This window comes from Alnus glutinosa, chromosome 9 (assembly GCF_958979055.1).
Source record: "Alnus glutinosa chromosome 9, dhAlnGlut1.1, whole genome shotgun sequence".
Classification (NCBI taxonomy): Eukaryota; Viridiplantae; Streptophyta; class Magnoliopsida; order Fagales; family Betulaceae; genus Alnus; species Alnus glutinosa.
In genome coordinates this window covers 5,461,364-5,479,816 of record NC_084894.1, presented here as the reverse complement: position 1 = coordinate 5,479,816, position 18,453 = coordinate 5,461,364, and the positions used below count along the sequence as shown (strand labels likewise).

Sequence of the window (18,453 nt, the reverse complement as noted above, 5' to 3'; positions counted from 1 at the left end):
ACCCTAACCCTAACAAACCCTAACCCTAAACCCTAACAAACCCTAACCCTAAACCCTTTAAAAAAAAAAAATCCTACACTTTCTAAATTTATACCCTAACCCTAACCCTAAACCCTAACCCTAACAAACCCTAACCCTAAACCCTTTAAAAAAAAAAAAAAAAATCCTACACTTTCTAAATTTATACCCTAACCCTAACCCTAACAAACCCTAACCCTAAACCCTAACAAACCCTAACCCTAAACCCTAACAAACCCTAACCCTAAACCCTTTAAAAAAAAAAAAATTCCTACACTTTCTAAATTTATAACCTAACCCTAACCCTAAACCCTAACCCTAACAAACCCTAACCCTAAACCCTAACAAACCCTAACCCTAAACCCTTTAAAAAAAAAAAAAATCCTACACTTTCTAAATTTATACCCTAACCCTAACCCTAAACCCTAAAAAAAAAAAAAAAAACCTAAACCCTCCTAAACCCTAACAAACCCTAACCCTAAACCCTAATCCCTTACAAACCCTAACCCTAAACCCTTAAGAAAAGAAAAGAAAAAAAAAACAAAATCCTACACTTTTTTTTTTTTTTAAAAAAAAAAGCCTAACCATAAACCCTAACAAACCCTAACCCTAAACCCTTTAAAAAAAAAAAAAATCTTACACTTTATAAATTTATACCCTAACCCTAACCCTAAACCCTAAACCCTAAACCCTAACCCTAAACCCTAAAAAAAAAAAAAAAACATAAACCCTCCTAAACCCTAACAAACCCTAACCCTAAACCCTAAACCCTAAACCCTTACAAACCCTAACCCTAAACCCTAAAAAACCATAAACCCTAAACCCTAAACTCTAACAAAAAAACTAAAACCCTAAACTCTAACCATAAACCCTTTAAAAGGGAAATAAATTCGTACACCCCATGTTGCGTGACATGCTCAACTTTTTTACACGTTTATTTGTTTGACGTATGATTTGTCTTGTCCTCTTAACCCTATACAGAGGAATATGGACAAGTCTTGGATGTCAGCACCTAGGGGTACGACAACGTATAACGACGGGTGTAGGGCGTTTGTGACATTTGCCGTTCGTAACTGTACGGCCGTCGATGGAAAAATTTACTGCCCATGCAAGTATTGTCGAAATAACCAGCGTCACACTCCTGATTACGTTCTTGCCCACCTGACTGGAGGTCGGGGGATGAATCCGGGATACCATTTGTGGTATATGCACGGTGAGACTACGACTGGATCCGCTATTCCTGGTCAGTGTTCGAGTTATCACAGTGGCACAGAGGCCGCTGACCATAGCACTGAACATGGTGAAGTCACAGAACAGGAGGGTGTCGTTATGGAACAGGATGATAACATGCACGCCATGTTGCGTGACGCCTTCGGCGTGCACGATGTTCCTGAAGCCGCAAGTACTCTTCCGCAACAAGTTGATGAAGATACGTCGTGCGAGGACGCATTGAAGTACCAAGAGCTGTTAAAGACTGCCGAGAAGCCCCTTCACCCTGGTACAAAGCACAGTAAATTGAGTGCTACTGTACACATGTACAACTTGAAGTGCGTTGGAGGTATTAGTAACAAGATTTTTTCAGACATTCTGGAATTCATCAATCAGTTGTTGCCTCCTTGCGATGAGGCATTGCCAGATAACACGTACGAGGCGAAGAAGTTCCTAAGTGGCATGGGTCTGGGGTATGAGAAGATTCCGGCGTGCCGTAACGACTGTATGTTATTCTGGAAAGACAATAAAGAATTAGATTCATGTACCGTATGTGGAGAGTCTAAGTGGAGGGCTGATACACATGTAGATGATGATGGTGAGATCATATCAGCGAGAAAAAAACGCCCGGTGAAGATCTTGAGGTGGTTTCCACTCATCCCACGGTTGCAGAGGTTATTCATGTCTGAGCATACTGCGCCCCATATGAGATGGCATGCAGAAGGCCGCACTAGGGATGGCGTATTGAGGCACCCGGCCGACGGTGAGGCATGGAGATCGTTCGACATTTTACATCCAAATTTTATGGCAGAGAGTAGAAACGTCCGGCTTGGTTTGACAGCAGATGGATTTAATCCATTTGGGAACATGAGCACATCTCACAGCACATGGCCCGTAATGCTTGTGCCGTACAATTTGCCACCTTGGATGTGCATGAAACAGTCGTCCTTCATCCTTTCCTTGGTTATCCCTGGACCGAGCTCACCAGGTATGGATATTGATGTTTACCTTCAGCCATTGATTGATGAGTTGGTGGAACTGTGGAATGTAGGGGTACGAACATTCGATGCTTCAAAGAAGGAAAATTTTATTATGCGATCTCAGTTGATGTGGACGATAAACGACTTGCCAGCGTATGCAGATTTATCAGGTTGGCCTAACAGGGGTGCGAAGGCATGTCCTTGCTGTATGCAATCGACGCGTTCTATACGCTTAAAGAACGGGTGCAAATTTTGCTATATGGGGCACAGGAGATATCTGCCGCCTGAACATCTGTGGCGGCTTAACAGGAGGACATTTGACGGTACCGAAGAATTTGCCAGCGCACCGATTGTGCCATGCGGATACGAGGTTCTCCAACAGTTGGACGGAGTTGCGTTTGGAGATGAGACCGCGGGTAAGAAGAAGAAACGGAAGAAGCGGAAGAAGGGTGCAGGGAGTTCCGATGTTATATGGAAGAAGAAAAGTATATTTTTCAGATTGCCGTATTGGAAAGACAATTTGCTTCGGCACAATCTTGATGTTATGCACATAGAGAAAAATGTCATGGACAATATACTTGGCACTATTTTGGATATAAAAGGGAAAACGAAGGACAACTTGGCAGCTCGGCTGGACTTGCAGGAAATGGGGTTGAGACCTAAGTTGCATCCGTTCACGGCCGCCAACGGTAAAACGTATATTCCCGCTGCCTGTCACACAATGTCTAGAGAGGACAAAGAAAATTTTCTGAAGGTTCTTCGAAATGTTAGGGTCCCGGACGGATACGCTTCGAACATTTCACGATGTGTTCGGCTCAAGGACCGTACAATTTCTGGCTTGAAGAGCCATGATAGCCACATACTGATGCAACAGCTTCTTCCAATTGCACTGCGTAAGTCATTGCCTGATAAAGTGGTTAGACCTCTTGTGGAGATTTCTGCATTTTTTAGAGGCATATGCTCAACAAAGCTATCACAAGAAGATATGGACCGACTGCAGGGTGACGTCTGTATCACTTTGTGCAAGCTAGAACAGATATTCCCTCCAGGGTTTTTTACCAGCATGGTCCACTTGGTTGTGCATCTTGTGCGCGAGTGTAGACTAGGCGGACCCGTGCAGTATAGATGGATGTACCCGGCAGAGAGGTAAAATTCGGCGTAATATGTAAATAAATATTTTTATTTAATTGTAATCCTAATTGACGACAATTAAATTGTCGTGTATGTGTTTAAACCAGGAGTCTGGGGAATTTCAAAAATAATGTGCGCAATAAAGCAGCTCCTGAGGGGTGCATTGCGGAGGGGTACATAGCGACCGAGCTGGTAACGTTCTGTTCAAGGTATCTGAATAACGCACCAACATTCCACAACAGACCTCAGAGGAATCCTGATGGATCCAAGGGAGCGGGCACGCGTGTTACCATGAACCGGTTGATAATGCACCAGATTCATCGTTATATTGTGTTCAACTCTGAAGAGTTTCACAATTTGCGGACGTAAGTAGTCCTAACCTTATATTTAGCAGAATTCGAGTAAAAGTATTAATAACAATTATTACATAATTGTATACGCTGAATGTAGGATGCACAAAGACGCGCTTAGGCGATCATGCACTAGGGGTCGCATTACGGAGGCTCTTATTGAAGCACAACATCATGAGCAGTTCTGCGAATGGTACCGTGCATATGTAAGGAAATAGTTGTAAATTTTAAATTGGATAAATTTATGCGGGTTCAGGATTATAACCCAATGTGATGTTTACTATTTGTAATTAAAACATAGGTCGATGGCCTGGACGATCAACGTAGGGAGGAATTGGGCCACAAGTTGGTTATGCGTTGTAGAGGGCTAAAGGAGACAGCGGTGAAGTACAACAGGTACGTGGTAAATGGAAAATTATTTCGCACGCTTGCTCATGATGTGGGAAGGAGGACTCAGAATAGCGGCGTCTGTGTTCCTACCGTTGAAGGCGAAACGTACTACGGACAGTTAACCGATATATTTGAGGTCGAGTACTATGACAGGACTACGTACGTCTTATTTAAGTGCAATTGGGCAGACCCCACAATGGACAGAGGATTCACAATAGACGAGTATGGCCTAGTGTTTGTCAACTTCAATCACCTCGTCCACAGGGGAGAACAGATTCAGGACGAGCCGTACGTGCTTACATCTCAGGTGGATCAAGTATTCTACGTAGAAGATGGAAGGAACCCAAATTGGGTTTGTGCGGTTAGGACCAAACCGCGCAACGTGTACGACGTTGGACAGGGGGATGGGAGTAATGAGGATGGTACAACCTACCATGAGTGCGTACCGCTCGTACTAGCCACTGCTGACCTACCAGATACGAATGACGAATTCGAGTACGACAGGCCCGACGTAGATCCTATTGAAGCTCCCGTGATACAATGATTGATGTATTTGTTGTGAGTATAATTAGCTTGAACTCAATACACTTGACTGATATATATATTGCTTGTACAATTCGCTTGTACTGAATACAAATTTTTATTAATTGTATAAATTTCGCTGTTCTTTAGTATGTTCATTAAAAATATATTAAAAAAACATATTCTAATTAATTTGTCTGCATTTGTTCGCAGGTATTGATGGACCAGAGACCCCCTCATTATGCGTATCGGGCACCTAGCCCACCCGTGCCCCCCATGACCACGCCCACTGTTTCGACGGCATTGTATTCTGCAGCGTGGCCACACCACCCAGACGGGCCTTATAGACCATTGTTGCCGGGTACGGTGGCCGTGCCCACGTCAGATCACGGACAGAGCAGCACAGCTGGACCTTGCAGCTCTCCATTGTCGGAGCTGCCGACATTATCTCAGATAGGGTTCACCCAACCGGGTAACGCATATCGATGGTGGCTGCGAGAAGGGATGGGGTCACAGGGTTATGCGCCGTACTTTCCGTATACGTATAGTGGACCTATGACGTGTAACCCTGATAGTGAGACGCAGGATGTAGGATTTCCACTGTCACAGACCGGGGAGATGCAGATGCCGGCTATGGGGTTGGGACAGATACCGGCACAGGCGGCGATGCCTGGCCAGATTTTGGGGCCGAGACAGATGCCAGCATCGGGGGCGAGTCAGGGCCCGGGCCCGAGACAGATGCCAGCATCGGGGGCGAGTCAGGGCCCGGGGCCGAGACGGATGCCAGCATCGGGGGCGAGTCAGGGCCCGAGGCATGTAGAGAGCCAGATGCCTTTATCTGGTGAGAGCCAGATGCCACTTTCCGGTGAGAGTCAGATGCCACTTTCCGGTGAGAGTCAGATGCCACTTTCCGGTGAGAGTCAGATGCCAGATGTGGGGGGGAGCCAGAGTACCCATGAGGAGGACGTTGCGATGTTGGGTACCGATCAGTTGGCCCCCGGTAGTCCCCAGGATATGGATTCAGATGATGATCAGCAGAATCCACAAGCCGGAGGGGTTGGGGAGGAGGTTGCGGGCGACCCAGCGACCCAGCACATACGGATTGAGCAGATTCGGTTGATGGGTAAGTACATATTTAGACATCCTTAAAACTCATATTCTCTTACCAAATTTTTGTTTTTTTTGTTTTGGTTTTTAAATAAATAAATATTTGATTAGAAATTGTTTATATATATATATATATGTTCTTTAATCTTATGATTAAATTTTTAACATTAATGTTGAATATTTCTTTCATTAGGGTACAACCCAGACGGGACCATTTATTATGAGGTGATTGACGACCCAGCGAGAAACTGGGTCCTCCCGAGGGGTAAGAAGGTTGTATTGCAGTACAATGCTGCTATACAACCTGTAGGACGGGCCTGCAATCGATTTCGGCGGGCTGAGGGCAAGATGATCAGGAGTGGGTCCTACATACACATGCGGGACGAATGGGCGAAGGTAAATAGGCAGATTAAGCAGGCAATGTGGGACGCGCTGATGGTATGTCTATGAATATAATTTAATTATTTATTTGAATTAAACTTGAGATTAATGTATTTCTTGAAGTTTTTAAACCTATAAAAATGTGTTGAATGTGCAGGAGGAGTTCTATGTACCTGTATCAGTAGACGCGCGCAGGGCACAACAGGAGGCTTTATGTGATATTGGCCGTAAGCACCGCTCGTGGAAGTCGAGGTTCAAAACCAAACTACGTATTAGAGACGGTGACACGCCCGAGATTATCCGTGCGAGAATGCCAGACAATTTTTTTGGCAACTATGACGCAGAAGATGTAGAGTTCCTGCTGAGAGATTGGTGCCGTGAGCAAAAAATCGTATGTAAGCCAAGAAAATGTTGTGGTTTTTTAATAACAGTTTATTTAATTTTAGTTTTAATTTAAGTGTGTCAATGCTTACATTTTTATTTTCATGTTAAATGCGTAGGCAACCTCTGAACGGATGAAGAGGCTGCGTGAGCAGAATGACCTTCCTCATTGTACGGGATCTAAAAGTTATGCCAGATTTAATCACGAGGAGGTATGAAAATATATATGTTTATGTTATATATATTTGTTGATAATTGTTTTTATTTTTATTTATACTATTTTTATCGCTATCTGTTTCTTATATATGTCAACTGCATGACGACAGACATGTACATCTGGCACGCCCCCCACTCGCGCCGCGTCGTTCGTGAAGACCCACACAAGGAAGGACGGCACTCACGTGAACGAACGTACACGGGTCCTATGCGTATGCTACTGATTTAATTTACTATTATTTTTAAAATTATGTGTGATTTGTCATTATTCAATATATGACTTGTTCATGTTGACGACGTACAGGAGAGGATGACGCAGAGTTTATCCAGTGATCCAGCCGCCACGCAAAGCGTCTCCGCAGACACGGTGCGTTGGGCACCGAACGACGCTTACGAACAGGCGGTTGGGAGGCCTGAGTATGCAGGGAGGGTTCGGCAGGTTGGGCCGAACGTCACACCTGTTCGGGGGACATGTTTCTCATATAGGCCTCGGTCACAAGGGGGACCATCTCAGGGCACGTCTCGGGATTGGGCCGAAAACACTCGGAAGATGGAAGAGATGCAAGCGGAGCTACAGGCTGAGCGAGCGAGGAATGACCTGTTGGAGCAGCGCCTGCGACAGGTTGAGGTCTTCATGTCCTCCATGGGAGCATCAGCACCATGTCTTGGTACGCCTTCACCTGCACACGTAGGTAGTACGTCGTCTGTTAGTAGTGCATCTGCAGGTATGATTTATACTGTGTGTAGGAAAAAATTAATTTCAATTTATTTTAATTACCCCTTTAATTTTGCAAGTAATATTATATACTTTAATTGTCTATATGATTTGCAGGTAATTCGACAACGGTTGGTACGTTGTCGCCTGTTGGACGACGGCTAACCCAGCATTCCATTGTCGCTACACCTTCGCCCGCTACACCATTCCTTGCTCAGCAATCGCCGGTTGGCGATAACACGCCTGGGACGGTACCTCCTCATTTGCAGGGACGCCCTTCAGATTTGTAGATATTTTGTGTAATTAATTTTTATGTGTAAATATTTGCTTAGTTAACGAATACGTTATTAACTTATGATTTGTGTAATATTATTTTGTGTAGTTTTTCTGTAAAATCAATATTTTGTTATTTGTGGTCGGAAATAATAAAATTTGAAATAACTATTAAAATTATTATACCAAATAATTTTAAATAACCAATACCAAAACTAAATTGAAGAAAAAAAATCCAAATTGGGTTTTTTATTTAATTAAATTTTTAATTTAATTAATTAATCGTATTTTTAATTTAATTTAAAAATACAATTAAATAATTAAATTAAAATTTTATTTAAATGAAAAATTCGATTTGGATTTTTTTTAAAAAAATATAACCAATTTGACACGTGTATCTAAATACACGTGTCAAAACAAGTTGACACGTGTATTGAGATACACGTGTCAAATTTGACACGTGTATCTCAATACACGTGTCAAAGTGTTTTGACACGAGTATTTAAAATACTCGTGTCAAACGGTTTGACACGTGTATCTTAATACACGTGTCAAAACACTTTGACACGTGTATTGAGATACACGTGTCAAATTTGACACGTGTATCTCAATACACGTGTCAACTTGTACACTTAATGTCGTGCACATTTGACACGCGTCTTACGCGTGTCAAAGTGCACGTGTCTAAATGTTTGACACGTGTACAGCACTGTACACGTGTCAAAATGCACGTGTCAAAGTGCATACATTTTTGTAGTGTAACGTGAGAAAAGATATTGAACTTTTTGGTATAAAAACCAGAAATGAAAAAAAGGAGATGGTTGCCTGAACAAACATAATTTTCTGCAATTTGATTTGCAGAAAATTTCTTACAAATCAGCGGACTAAGAGAGGGAGAGATGAGGGTGAGACTCGTAAGAGATGAGGGTAAGGGATTGTGCAACGTGAAATCTGACAGAGAGGGAGAGACTTGTTTTGTTTAATGTTTAGGGTTTAAACCCTAGACATGAAATGATGTCGTTTCATATATATATATATATATATATATATATATATATATATATATATATATATATATATATATATATGTAAAAAGGTGGTTGACGGTTTTTTCAGCTCTACCACTATACTTAACACACTTATAATATAGAGGTGTTGGATTTATTCGATCTCTAGTGATGGAGATAATTGAAAGGAAAATATATAACTTCTACCTCACAAAATTAATATCAGAGAAAATTGATTAAGAGGGTGCTTATTTTCACATCTTGCATGTAGACCTATATATACATATATAGGCTTCAGAAAAATCTTGAAAGATCAAGAAATAACCTTCTAAAACCGACCATCACCGGCCAATACAATAAGATATTAGGATGTTTGTTTTTGGACTAAAACGCCATTAAAATCTTAAAAAATATAAAATAAGAACTGGTGCTAAAAAATTTCTGATATTACTAATTATTAGTAAATGATAGCAGCCGTTAATTAACTGATATATATATATATATATATATATATATATATATATATATATATATATATATATATATATGAGATTAAATATGTAGGATTAAAAGTCAAGTTAATTAAATTTTCAAATTCAATCAAGTACGTCATTGCATCATTTGCATTGATATATGCCCGAAAAATCAGTGGGATTGTGGAACTCGTTGGTTTCAAGTTTTCCATCAAATATGACTGCAATCAATATTGCATAATTTTTTCAACAATCTTTACCTCGTGATCTTTGTTTATATAATCATTTACATCAATCTTTCCAAGCAACTATATATATATATACTGTACGTCTTTGACTTTATTAATTGTAAACTTTGAGCAAAAATATATATTATCTTCAAAACTCAATATTAATGTTCAATTGTTTTGGCTTCTGTAAACCTTAAAGTTACGTTTGGTATGCAGAATAGAGATATGATACGCGCGTTTACAATTTCTATACAACTTTAACAATTTTTTTTTTAATCAACCATTGAATATGTATGACCCATATGTAGGAAAAGAAATCTAATGGTAATGGTTAGTTTGAAAAAAAGTTGTTAGAGTTGTACCACAATCATTTCTTTGCAGAATAATTGTTCTATTAGAAAATATATGATTCGTTTACAACTTTTGTACAACATTTTTTCAAACTAACCATTGAATCTATTTTTCCACATGTGTATATATATATATATATATATATATATATATATATATATATATATATATATATATATATATATATATATATATATATATATATATATAATCATTGATTTTAATAAAAGGTTGTTGGGGTTGTACAAAGGTTGTAAACATATTATATCTCATTAGGAAAATGAATAGTTTTTATTGTAATTGGAAGAATATGGAATAACTATTTCCATGGGCAAAGATAATGGCTATTTCAAGTGTTAGATCCTTATCATATACTCTAATATCAATATTATTATATATATTTCACATTCTTTCATATATTTCTAAAAAAAACTTTTTTTTTCTTTTTCTAATAGAATAGTCATTCCTCATGCCAAACTTCACCTAAAAATATTAATTAAAAAAAAAGAAAAAAAAAGAAGAAGGTAAAGCCCACATACCCTACTCAAACTACCACCCAATTGACAATGTCCCCCCAAACTTTTAATTTAGACAATGTCTTCCCAAACTACAAAAGAAAATTGTCAATGTTCCCCCAATGATGAAAATACTCTTAATTAAATAATAATAATAATAATAATTAAAAAAAATAAAACTAAAAAAAAAATTAAAAAATAAATACATAAAAACCAAGGATGGCCAAATTTAAAAATTAAAAGAAAGATTAAAAAGTTTTTCCTTTTTTTTTTTCCTGTCAAAAATTAAAATTTTTGTGTTTTTTTAAGAAATTAAAAAAAATATATATATATTTTTTTGAAAAATTAAAATTCTCTTTTTTTTCGTCAATAAAAATTTCTGTTTGTTATTTTTTTTTTTAAAAAAAAAAACTTCTATAGGTTGTTTTTTTAAAAAAAAAAAATGTAAAGCTATTTTTATCTTTTTGCTAGCCTTAGAAGGTACATTGACTATATTTTGATAGTCTAAGAGAAACATTATCCCAATTAAAAATTTGAGATGACATTTTCAATTTAGTGGTATGACTTTTCAAAAAAATAAAAATAAAAAAAGACGTCAGAATTCACATATACTCAGAGCCTTGAATATGCGGTGTCCTCACTTGGCCTTTGGCCGGACGTCAAAATTGTCATTAATTATATTATCTCTTTGTAAGAATCGGAAAAGAAAAGAAAAACAATTGACTTGAATAAAAGAATATTTCATCAGAATCAATAACCGTTTTCGTTTTTATACATGGTTATTATTATTATTATTATTATTTTATTATTATTATTATTATTTATTTATTTATTTATTTTTAAAGTCATTTCCATACATAGTTATTTGACAAAAAGAAAATTAAAACATCCTTTGCTTACCGGATCGCGTTTATAATATTAATTGTTTATCATCCTACGTAGCCTTCTAGTACTACGTCCTACTCAAGCTCGTTGGGACCTTAGAAGTTTCATTTTTCTTCTTTAAATATTTTCACATTAGCAAAATAATTTCGAGAATTAGATATCTTAATTATAAACTGTTCGTTATAAGATATTCCATTGAAGAATGGAATATATATATATATATATATATATATATGTGCTTAAATGGAACAAAAATTTCTTCCAAATTGATCGAGTTTAAGGAATTTCCTCCTACTGATCGGGCTGTAATTTTGCTATGTGTCTCTTAGTAAGAGAGAAATACATACTTTTTTTGGTTTTTTAATTAGCATATGGGAATCACAATATCACATGGTCTTTTGATAGAATTATCAAAAAAGCATGTGTCCCTTAACAGGTAAGAAATACATACTCTTCTAATTAGCATGCGAGAAGCACACTTTTTGTTTTAATAGAACTATTAAAACTATTAAAAAAATGTGCTTCTCACATACTCGAAGAACATATGACAATTTTATAGGTTGAGTTGGAGGAATTTCCTTTAACCCGGCCAATTTGGTGTAAATTCGTTCGCTTAAAAATTAATTAGATGATCTTGAGTGTTTTCTCTAATACAATTATTCTTGGTGTACGTACCCAATTACAAGAGGCCTGTTAAGCCAAGAAACAAGGCCCGAGCCTTGTGGCCCAATAACGAGGTATATTGGCCCATTTGCCATTATGAGATTAGTAAGAGATGTTACCGTGTACAACAATGATAAATAATATGGAATGAAAAAGAGAGGGAATGAGAAAATCAAGATAAATTTACGTGATTCGGCAATGTGCCTACGTCCACAGGGTTACAGCCAGGGGCGAAACCAGGATTTTTGGTAAGAGGGGACAAACTTATATAAATACATAATTGCATAAGCAGTGGCGGAGCCATGATTTTGGTTTAGATGGGTCAATTTTTATTTTTTATTTTTTTTTTTATTATTATTTTTTTTTTATTGAAGCTAGTTTAAAATTTGATTGGAATTCAATAGAATCATCGTTGTTCTCCATAATCTTATGTAACTATAATTATATATTTCATACAATTAAAATATGCAACACTAGATATATTCATAAATAATTAATTTAAAAGATCAATATTACAACACCCCGGTCTCATATTGAAAAAAAAAAAAAAAAAAAAAGGTTCACGTAAAGTTAGTGGTTTATAAATAGAGAAATGATTGTTGTATAACTTTCCTACAATTTTTGTACAACTCTGACAACTTTTTTTTTTTTTTTTTTAATGATCAACCATTAGATTTGTTTTTATACATATGAGTTCTAAATATCTAATAGTTGATTTTTTTTTAAAAAAAAAAATTGTTAAAGTTATACAAAAAATGTGCAAGAAATATTACTCTTATAAAGATACTAATGTGTAAAAAATATTACTTTTACTAGGTAAAACTGAACTTTATAAGGGGTTGTACAGAAACTCTAAATTGACTAGCTTTTGGTCTTAGGTTTAGTTTTTTTTGAAAAAAAATAAAAATTTGGTTCGTACTTTTAGGTTTAGTTAAAAGTGTGCTCTTTCAAAAAAAAAGAAATAAAAAAAAAAAGAAAGTAAAATACTGAGTAGAAAAAAAAGAAAAGAAAAGAAAAGAAAAAAATAAAGTAAAACCCTTAGCAGTCTGCGCCCCAATTTAGCCCTTAGGATTTTTATTTTTATTTTTTTAAAAAAAAAAAGAAAAAACCTTAAAAGTCTTTAGTAGGTGGTCTACTGCTTTTTTTTTTTTTTTTTTTTATAAAAAAAAAACAAAATTAAAAATTAAAAAATTAAAAGTTTATGTCGGCACGGCACACATTTAAGTTTTGTGTTGTTTCAAATTCTAAAAATGATGTGTTTTGATATTTAGTTAAACGGTGTGTTTTTAACAAAATAAAAAAGTCATCTTCTTCCCTTTTCCTTCTTCTACCTTTCTTTTAACCTAATTCTTAACCCACAAACAGTCAAATTGAAACAGAAACAAGCCGATGAAAGAGGGGTCAAAATATAAATAAAATTTTTTAGGGGGGACAAAAAAATTATTTTCGAGGGACAAATTTATAAATTTACATATTTTAAGAAAAATTTCAAAACTTTTGGAGGGACATTCGTCCCCCCACCCATGCACCTGGCTCCGCCCCTACTTACAGCATAACATATTTATAACAAAATTTTACTATATGAACAGATATGGAAAATCCTAAAAATATCCAGCATATACTGTACCATTCTATGTGTACGTCCACATATATGTCGCGAAGCTCCGCCAACTAACCACTATATTGATACTCTCGTATTACTCTTTATGTTAAAAAAAATATGAACTACTTGTTTCATTAACATATGCAATACAAAGATCATCGCTTCGCCCCATCAAAATATTTGTCCACGAAATGAGGAGGGTGGCAGCTGTAGTATGTTAGTAGGTAAAGGGCATTTTTGTTGCAGAGTACGGGTGATTGGCAGACGACTAGTGGCAAATAGTCTAATTACATGACACGCATCATATAACATACCAAAGCTTACCCAATCTTAGGGTGACACCTTGCCAAAACGATTATCTGAGAAGGAAGTAATGTCCAGTATAAGAGGAAAAAGGCTCAAAAAGCCACCCATTGCAGGTAAGGACACTCTTTGAATATCTATTACACAAAAAAAAATAATACTAAAAAAAAAAAAAACTCTCCTTTTGCTCTATACTCTAAAAATGTACCCCAAAGAATTAAGCATCAGAGACATCCCTCGCTAGCATACCCGGCAAACACTCATGCTTACCTTCGACTCTTTTTGTAGGTATATATTCTCAATTGGGGTCTCGACATGTGGTGATTGACATCAACAATTCTCATCGCTTCCAAAACTCCTACTGACATTGAAATATTCCATGAGCATGTTATGGATTCATTTGGATGGTATTTAACACATTTATTTATCAATAGGATAAATATCTTAAGCAAATTTGAAATGAGAGAACTAAAATATGTTAAATCACCATCGTTCTAAATTAATATTCTAACAATACTCATCCTCATACGTGGATTCAAATTCCCTCTCAATAAGTAAAGCCCGGCCAACACCTGAAATATTTAACTAAAATTAAGATAAAATGTGAAGTCAAGGTGGATCTAATAATCTTAAATTAACATTCTAATACTCCCCTCACAATTGACCTCAAACTCACTCAGCCACTTGCTTTATTAATTGATTTGATTATTTCATGATTTATGCTCCGTTTGTTTTGACGTAAAATATTTTTCCTTCGTAAAATATTTTCAACGAAATAACTTTTCAGAAAAAATGATTTTCCTAAAAATATTTTCCGGCGTTTGGCTCGTACGAAAAAAATCACCAACGACGTAAAATGGAATCTAGCAACCATCTCAGGAATCCGGAAACGGCCAGCAGCCGTGGCAGGATTTCGACAAACCAAATTGGCCAGAATCCAGACAAAACATTAGGAATCCAGCTAAACTGGCCAGATTCCGGCTGTAATTGTCAAATTCCAGCTAGATTGGCCGGAATCTGGTCTGCCGAAATTCGACAGAAGTTTCAAGATTCCAGCCGTACTGGTTAGATTCCTGCCAGTTTGGCTGGAATCTAGTCCGTCGGAATCCGGCTATCGAATACTAAAATTCGGGGATCTTCAGCGGTAGAGTCGAGTTACCAACAAACTCTAGTGCTCGGCGGTGGCGGATTCCCACAAATGTACGTGCAAGAATGAAGAGTTTAAATCCAGAAAACGATTTATTTATGATTTTCAAAACCGAAAATCGTTTTCCAAAAATTAAAGAGGTTTTTACGATCAAACTGAAAATGATTTCAATTTATCATTATTTTTGTCCCCACCAAACACTGACAAATGTCGAAAACATTTTTAAAAAAATATTTTACGCCGAAACAAACAGAGTATTATTGGATTTTCATGTATGAGGAGTATAACTAATTATTTGTGTATAAACGTTAGACCAATCAATATAACTAATTATTATTTAAATAAAAGAAAAAGAAAAAAAAAAAAAGGCCCATTTAAACTTTTCGCGTTTAGACATCTTAATCTATTGAGCCGCCCGCGCCCTTCATACTCCTTACATGAATCTGCAAGGAAACTTCAAAGCAACACAAACATGCTAGTAATGGTACTATACGTATACTTACCGACTTTAATTACGATGGATTCATGTCACACTTCAACATATACAGGGAGCTCATTCATTTTCTTAAGGTAATTCAGATGACTTTAAATGAAGCCTTTTTATTTCCTGTCACAACCACTTGTTATAGACGAACGGTAGGATCGATGAACCATCGGAAAGTGGCTGTGTTGTTCTCCGATGGAGCAAATTAATATATATGCATGTGATTAATTACTATGGTGACACTCGGGCGTCCACCCACTTGAAACGTGCAAGCAATGCTAATTCCTGAAGCGCCTCCGAGATCTTCTCGATGTAAGGTACAATATCCATTACAATCAAAACAACCGCAGCAGTTGGTATGGTCTCCTCGAGATTGGCATTTTCACAAAGCCACGTCGTATTGAGCAAGGATTTCAGGTTCTCCGCGGCCATTTTTGAGTTTAAAATATGGGGATTAACTGATGTTGTCTGGGTCATTTTTTTGAGCTCTAATGCTATTTCCTTCAGTGCTTTGCCAGATTCTGAGCAAATTGTTGTGCATGGCTCTTGGATTTTGCTTTGGAACTCACTGGGTGTCTGAAAGGAAGAAAATAAAATTTTAATCCACTTGATCTGTGGAGAAAGTGTCATATATATACATGCTTCATGACATGTCTATGAAAGAGATGATCTATTTAGAAATGGGCATTGCTGATTTTACTTGGATCTTAGAGTTAAGGTAGCTGTTAAGAACGTCAACTTTGTAGGCACATTCCCGACTAAGGGCTCCAATTTTAAGGTACTGCTTCCAAGGATGACGGAACCCAAAACGACAGTTCCACAGCTCCCATCTCGCTAGATTAGCCTGATGAGACATTAAAATCGATCCATATCAGCAAACAAAAGAAGCTAGTTTAAATCTTTCTTTTGCATGTTTGATACTGGCCGGAGAGATATAACGAGGATGACGATGACAACTTAATTTATACCCACCATAGTTTCTTCAGTGTCTTTTGAAGTGAGAACGCTTTTATATCCTTGAAGAAATGATTTATCATCCATATTCGACAGCCCTTCTTCTGGTATGTCGAAGTATTCACTCCCAAATCCTGTAAAATATATAAAATAGAAAGGAGTTATATGGCTTGTAAAGATCTATAGGGATCGATATTATTTTGCATGGAAGTATATATGTATATACCTTCTAAGAAATTCCCAAGCTTTTCCATGTTGGTAACTGCCCGATTGTGAAGATTCTCACCAATCCAAACAGGGCATATACAGATGCATATAACTATAGCAACAAAGCTACCAATGATGATTGTCGTAAGCCTCTGATGGGCCATCTCTATCACATCATCCTCTCGGTAACTCGATATAGATATCAAGCAGAAGGTCAATATGAATATCAACAGCCCATAATCGTATCTTGCCTTCATTGCGGGAATGAATCTCACAAATGTTACTGTTGCAGCTGCATCACGTACACCGGCCTCCAACAATCAAATGAGTTTGACAAATTTTGAACTAAACATTAAGGTAAAACTACAGTACTCATACTATTTGCAATCATGCCCCCATTAAACTTTAAACAATGATAATATACTGATGCAAGGGACCCGAGTCAGACGATGCTGAGTTGTCAAATTGCACATTGGTGGAGTTGAATTACTTGGGGTGGGCGGATCAGCGCAAGATTGACAAGAAATCGTGATCTGACTTAATTGGGGCAATTTTCGAGTGCGCTGCAATATTTTGGCCATAACTTTGGCTACGAGTATCCGATTTGCGCATATGACCCTAATTCGGAAAGCTCTCTTCGGCGGGCACGTTGTGGCCATCGAGCTATGCTCGGTGCGCCTCATTTCAAATCAAAAAATCCGCTGTTTTCCTTTCCAAAAACGTAATTTTAGATTTTTTTTTTCCCATTAATGGTAATTTTTCGTTTATTGTTTAGAGGTGATTTTGAACCTGATTTGGGCCAGATTTTTGGCATTCTACTTAATTTATTCCGTATTTCATTTTATTATGGTTATTAGGATTTTGCTATTTTTGGTAAAATTCTACTGAAGGTCGAATTTTCAGCTATATTAGCCTGGCTTGTGGGCGTTTCTCGACATTCTTGATTATTGATATTTTCATTGAAATTCAGAGATTGTTTCTGTATTCTGGGATAATTTTTCTGTTTTCTTCCTTGTAAACTACCTTTTGAAAAGCTTATAGAATAATCGATATTCTGTCCAGCATCATATACCCTTTCAAATTATCAAACACTTCCAATTTGTTCATTTTATTAGCATTTTCTGTTAACTTGACGAAAAATGCATCATGTAACCCGTACCTTACTCAAATTGGCCAGATTGTGGGTCTTAATGACCAGAGACTCATGGTCTGGCCGTGAGTCTTTATGGACGGTGCTTAACAGTTTGAGGGGGTCGATTGTCACGTAATTACATTTTATAGTTTTGGTAGCTAGGATAACTAAAAAATAAGTGTCAATTAGAAGAGACAAGTGTAGTTTCCCAAATATTAAATAATGCCAATGTCTTGTTACATATGTACGTACCTATCATAAAGACAAAGAACCCAATTACTATGGGCTGTCCTGTCTCCCCAAACAGAGTTGCTAGGTAATGGACTCCAACACCTAGAGCACCACCTGATAAGGTTGCCAGCATCCTGTTTAAGCCTTTTCCCAATGTTGCTCCTTTAAAAGATGGCAAAGGAAATGCCAAAATCAGAATTGTTAGCCCCATGTCATAAGTTTTCTATTGTATATTAGTTTTTCTCATAGTAAATAAATTCATCAATCAGAATTCTTGTAAACAAATTGCAAGCTTACCAACAGAAAACTCGAGGACAAGAGTGACTGTCAGAACAGCCCATATTGCATTGTCACCAAAACCATCATAGAGTGGTCTGATGTAGTTGAATAAGGAAACCAAGGTGAGAGCCAGTCCTACTTTTAGCGAATGGATAATTCTTCTTGGATCATCTTCTCCAAGTTTCTTCATCTTCTTTGCAACATCGACTGCCTTAGCCCATAACTTCTCAGGCAAGGCCTTGAGCCATCCCCATGCACGAGTGAAAGGTCCACCATTTTCATGACTTAGAGATTCAATATTCATTGCTATGCTTTG

The 18,453-nt window shown here is 37.1% G+C and overlaps 2 protein-coding genes across 3 annotated transcripts; one reads left to right on the top strand and one right to left on the bottom strand.

Moving 5' to 3' along the window:
* The first annotated feature begins 1,361 nt into the window (after positions 1-1,361).
* On the top strand, positions 1,362-7,733 carry LOC133877236 (uncharacterized). 2 transcript variants are annotated; one of them, XM_062315479.1, is made up of 8 exons: positions 4,491-4,636; positions 4,814-5,723; positions 5,901-6,145; positions 6,246-6,479; positions 6,589-6,681; positions 6,796-6,897; positions 6,990-7,410; positions 7,518-7,733. In XM_062315479.1, the coding sequence occupies exons 1-8, from the start codon at positions 4,619-4,621 to the stop codon at positions 7,688-7,690; spliced, it is 2,196 nt and encodes a 731-aa protein (XP_062171463.1). In that variant the 5' UTR covers positions 4,491-4,618; the 3' UTR covers positions 7,691-7,733. The 2 variants fall into 2 exon arrangements, with proteins under 2 accessions (XP_062171462.1, XP_062171463.1); XM_062315478.1 differs by lacking the exons at positions 5,901-6,145; positions 6,246-6,479; positions 6,589-6,681; ... (1 more) ...; positions 6,990-7,410; positions 7,518-7,733 and adding exons at positions 1,362-3,353; positions 3,446-3,703; positions 3,789-3,894 and having other exon boundaries at positions 3,990-4,636; positions 4,814-4,952.
* A 7,832-nt stretch (positions 7,734-15,565) lies between these two features.
* LOC133877195 (aluminum-activated malate transporter 2-like) lies at positions 15,566-18,441 on the bottom strand. Its single transcript, XM_062315447.1, has 6 exons — positions 18,156-18,441; positions 17,880-18,020; positions 16,515-16,787; positions 16,307-16,422; positions 16,035-16,178; positions 15,566-15,910 (listed from the first exon to the last, which is right to left on the bottom strand). The coding sequence occupies exons 1-6, from the start codon at positions 18,439-18,441 to the stop codon at positions 15,566-15,568; spliced, it is 1,305 nt and encodes a 434-aa protein (XP_062171431.1).
* Positions 18,442-18,453: the final 12 nt, after the last annotated feature.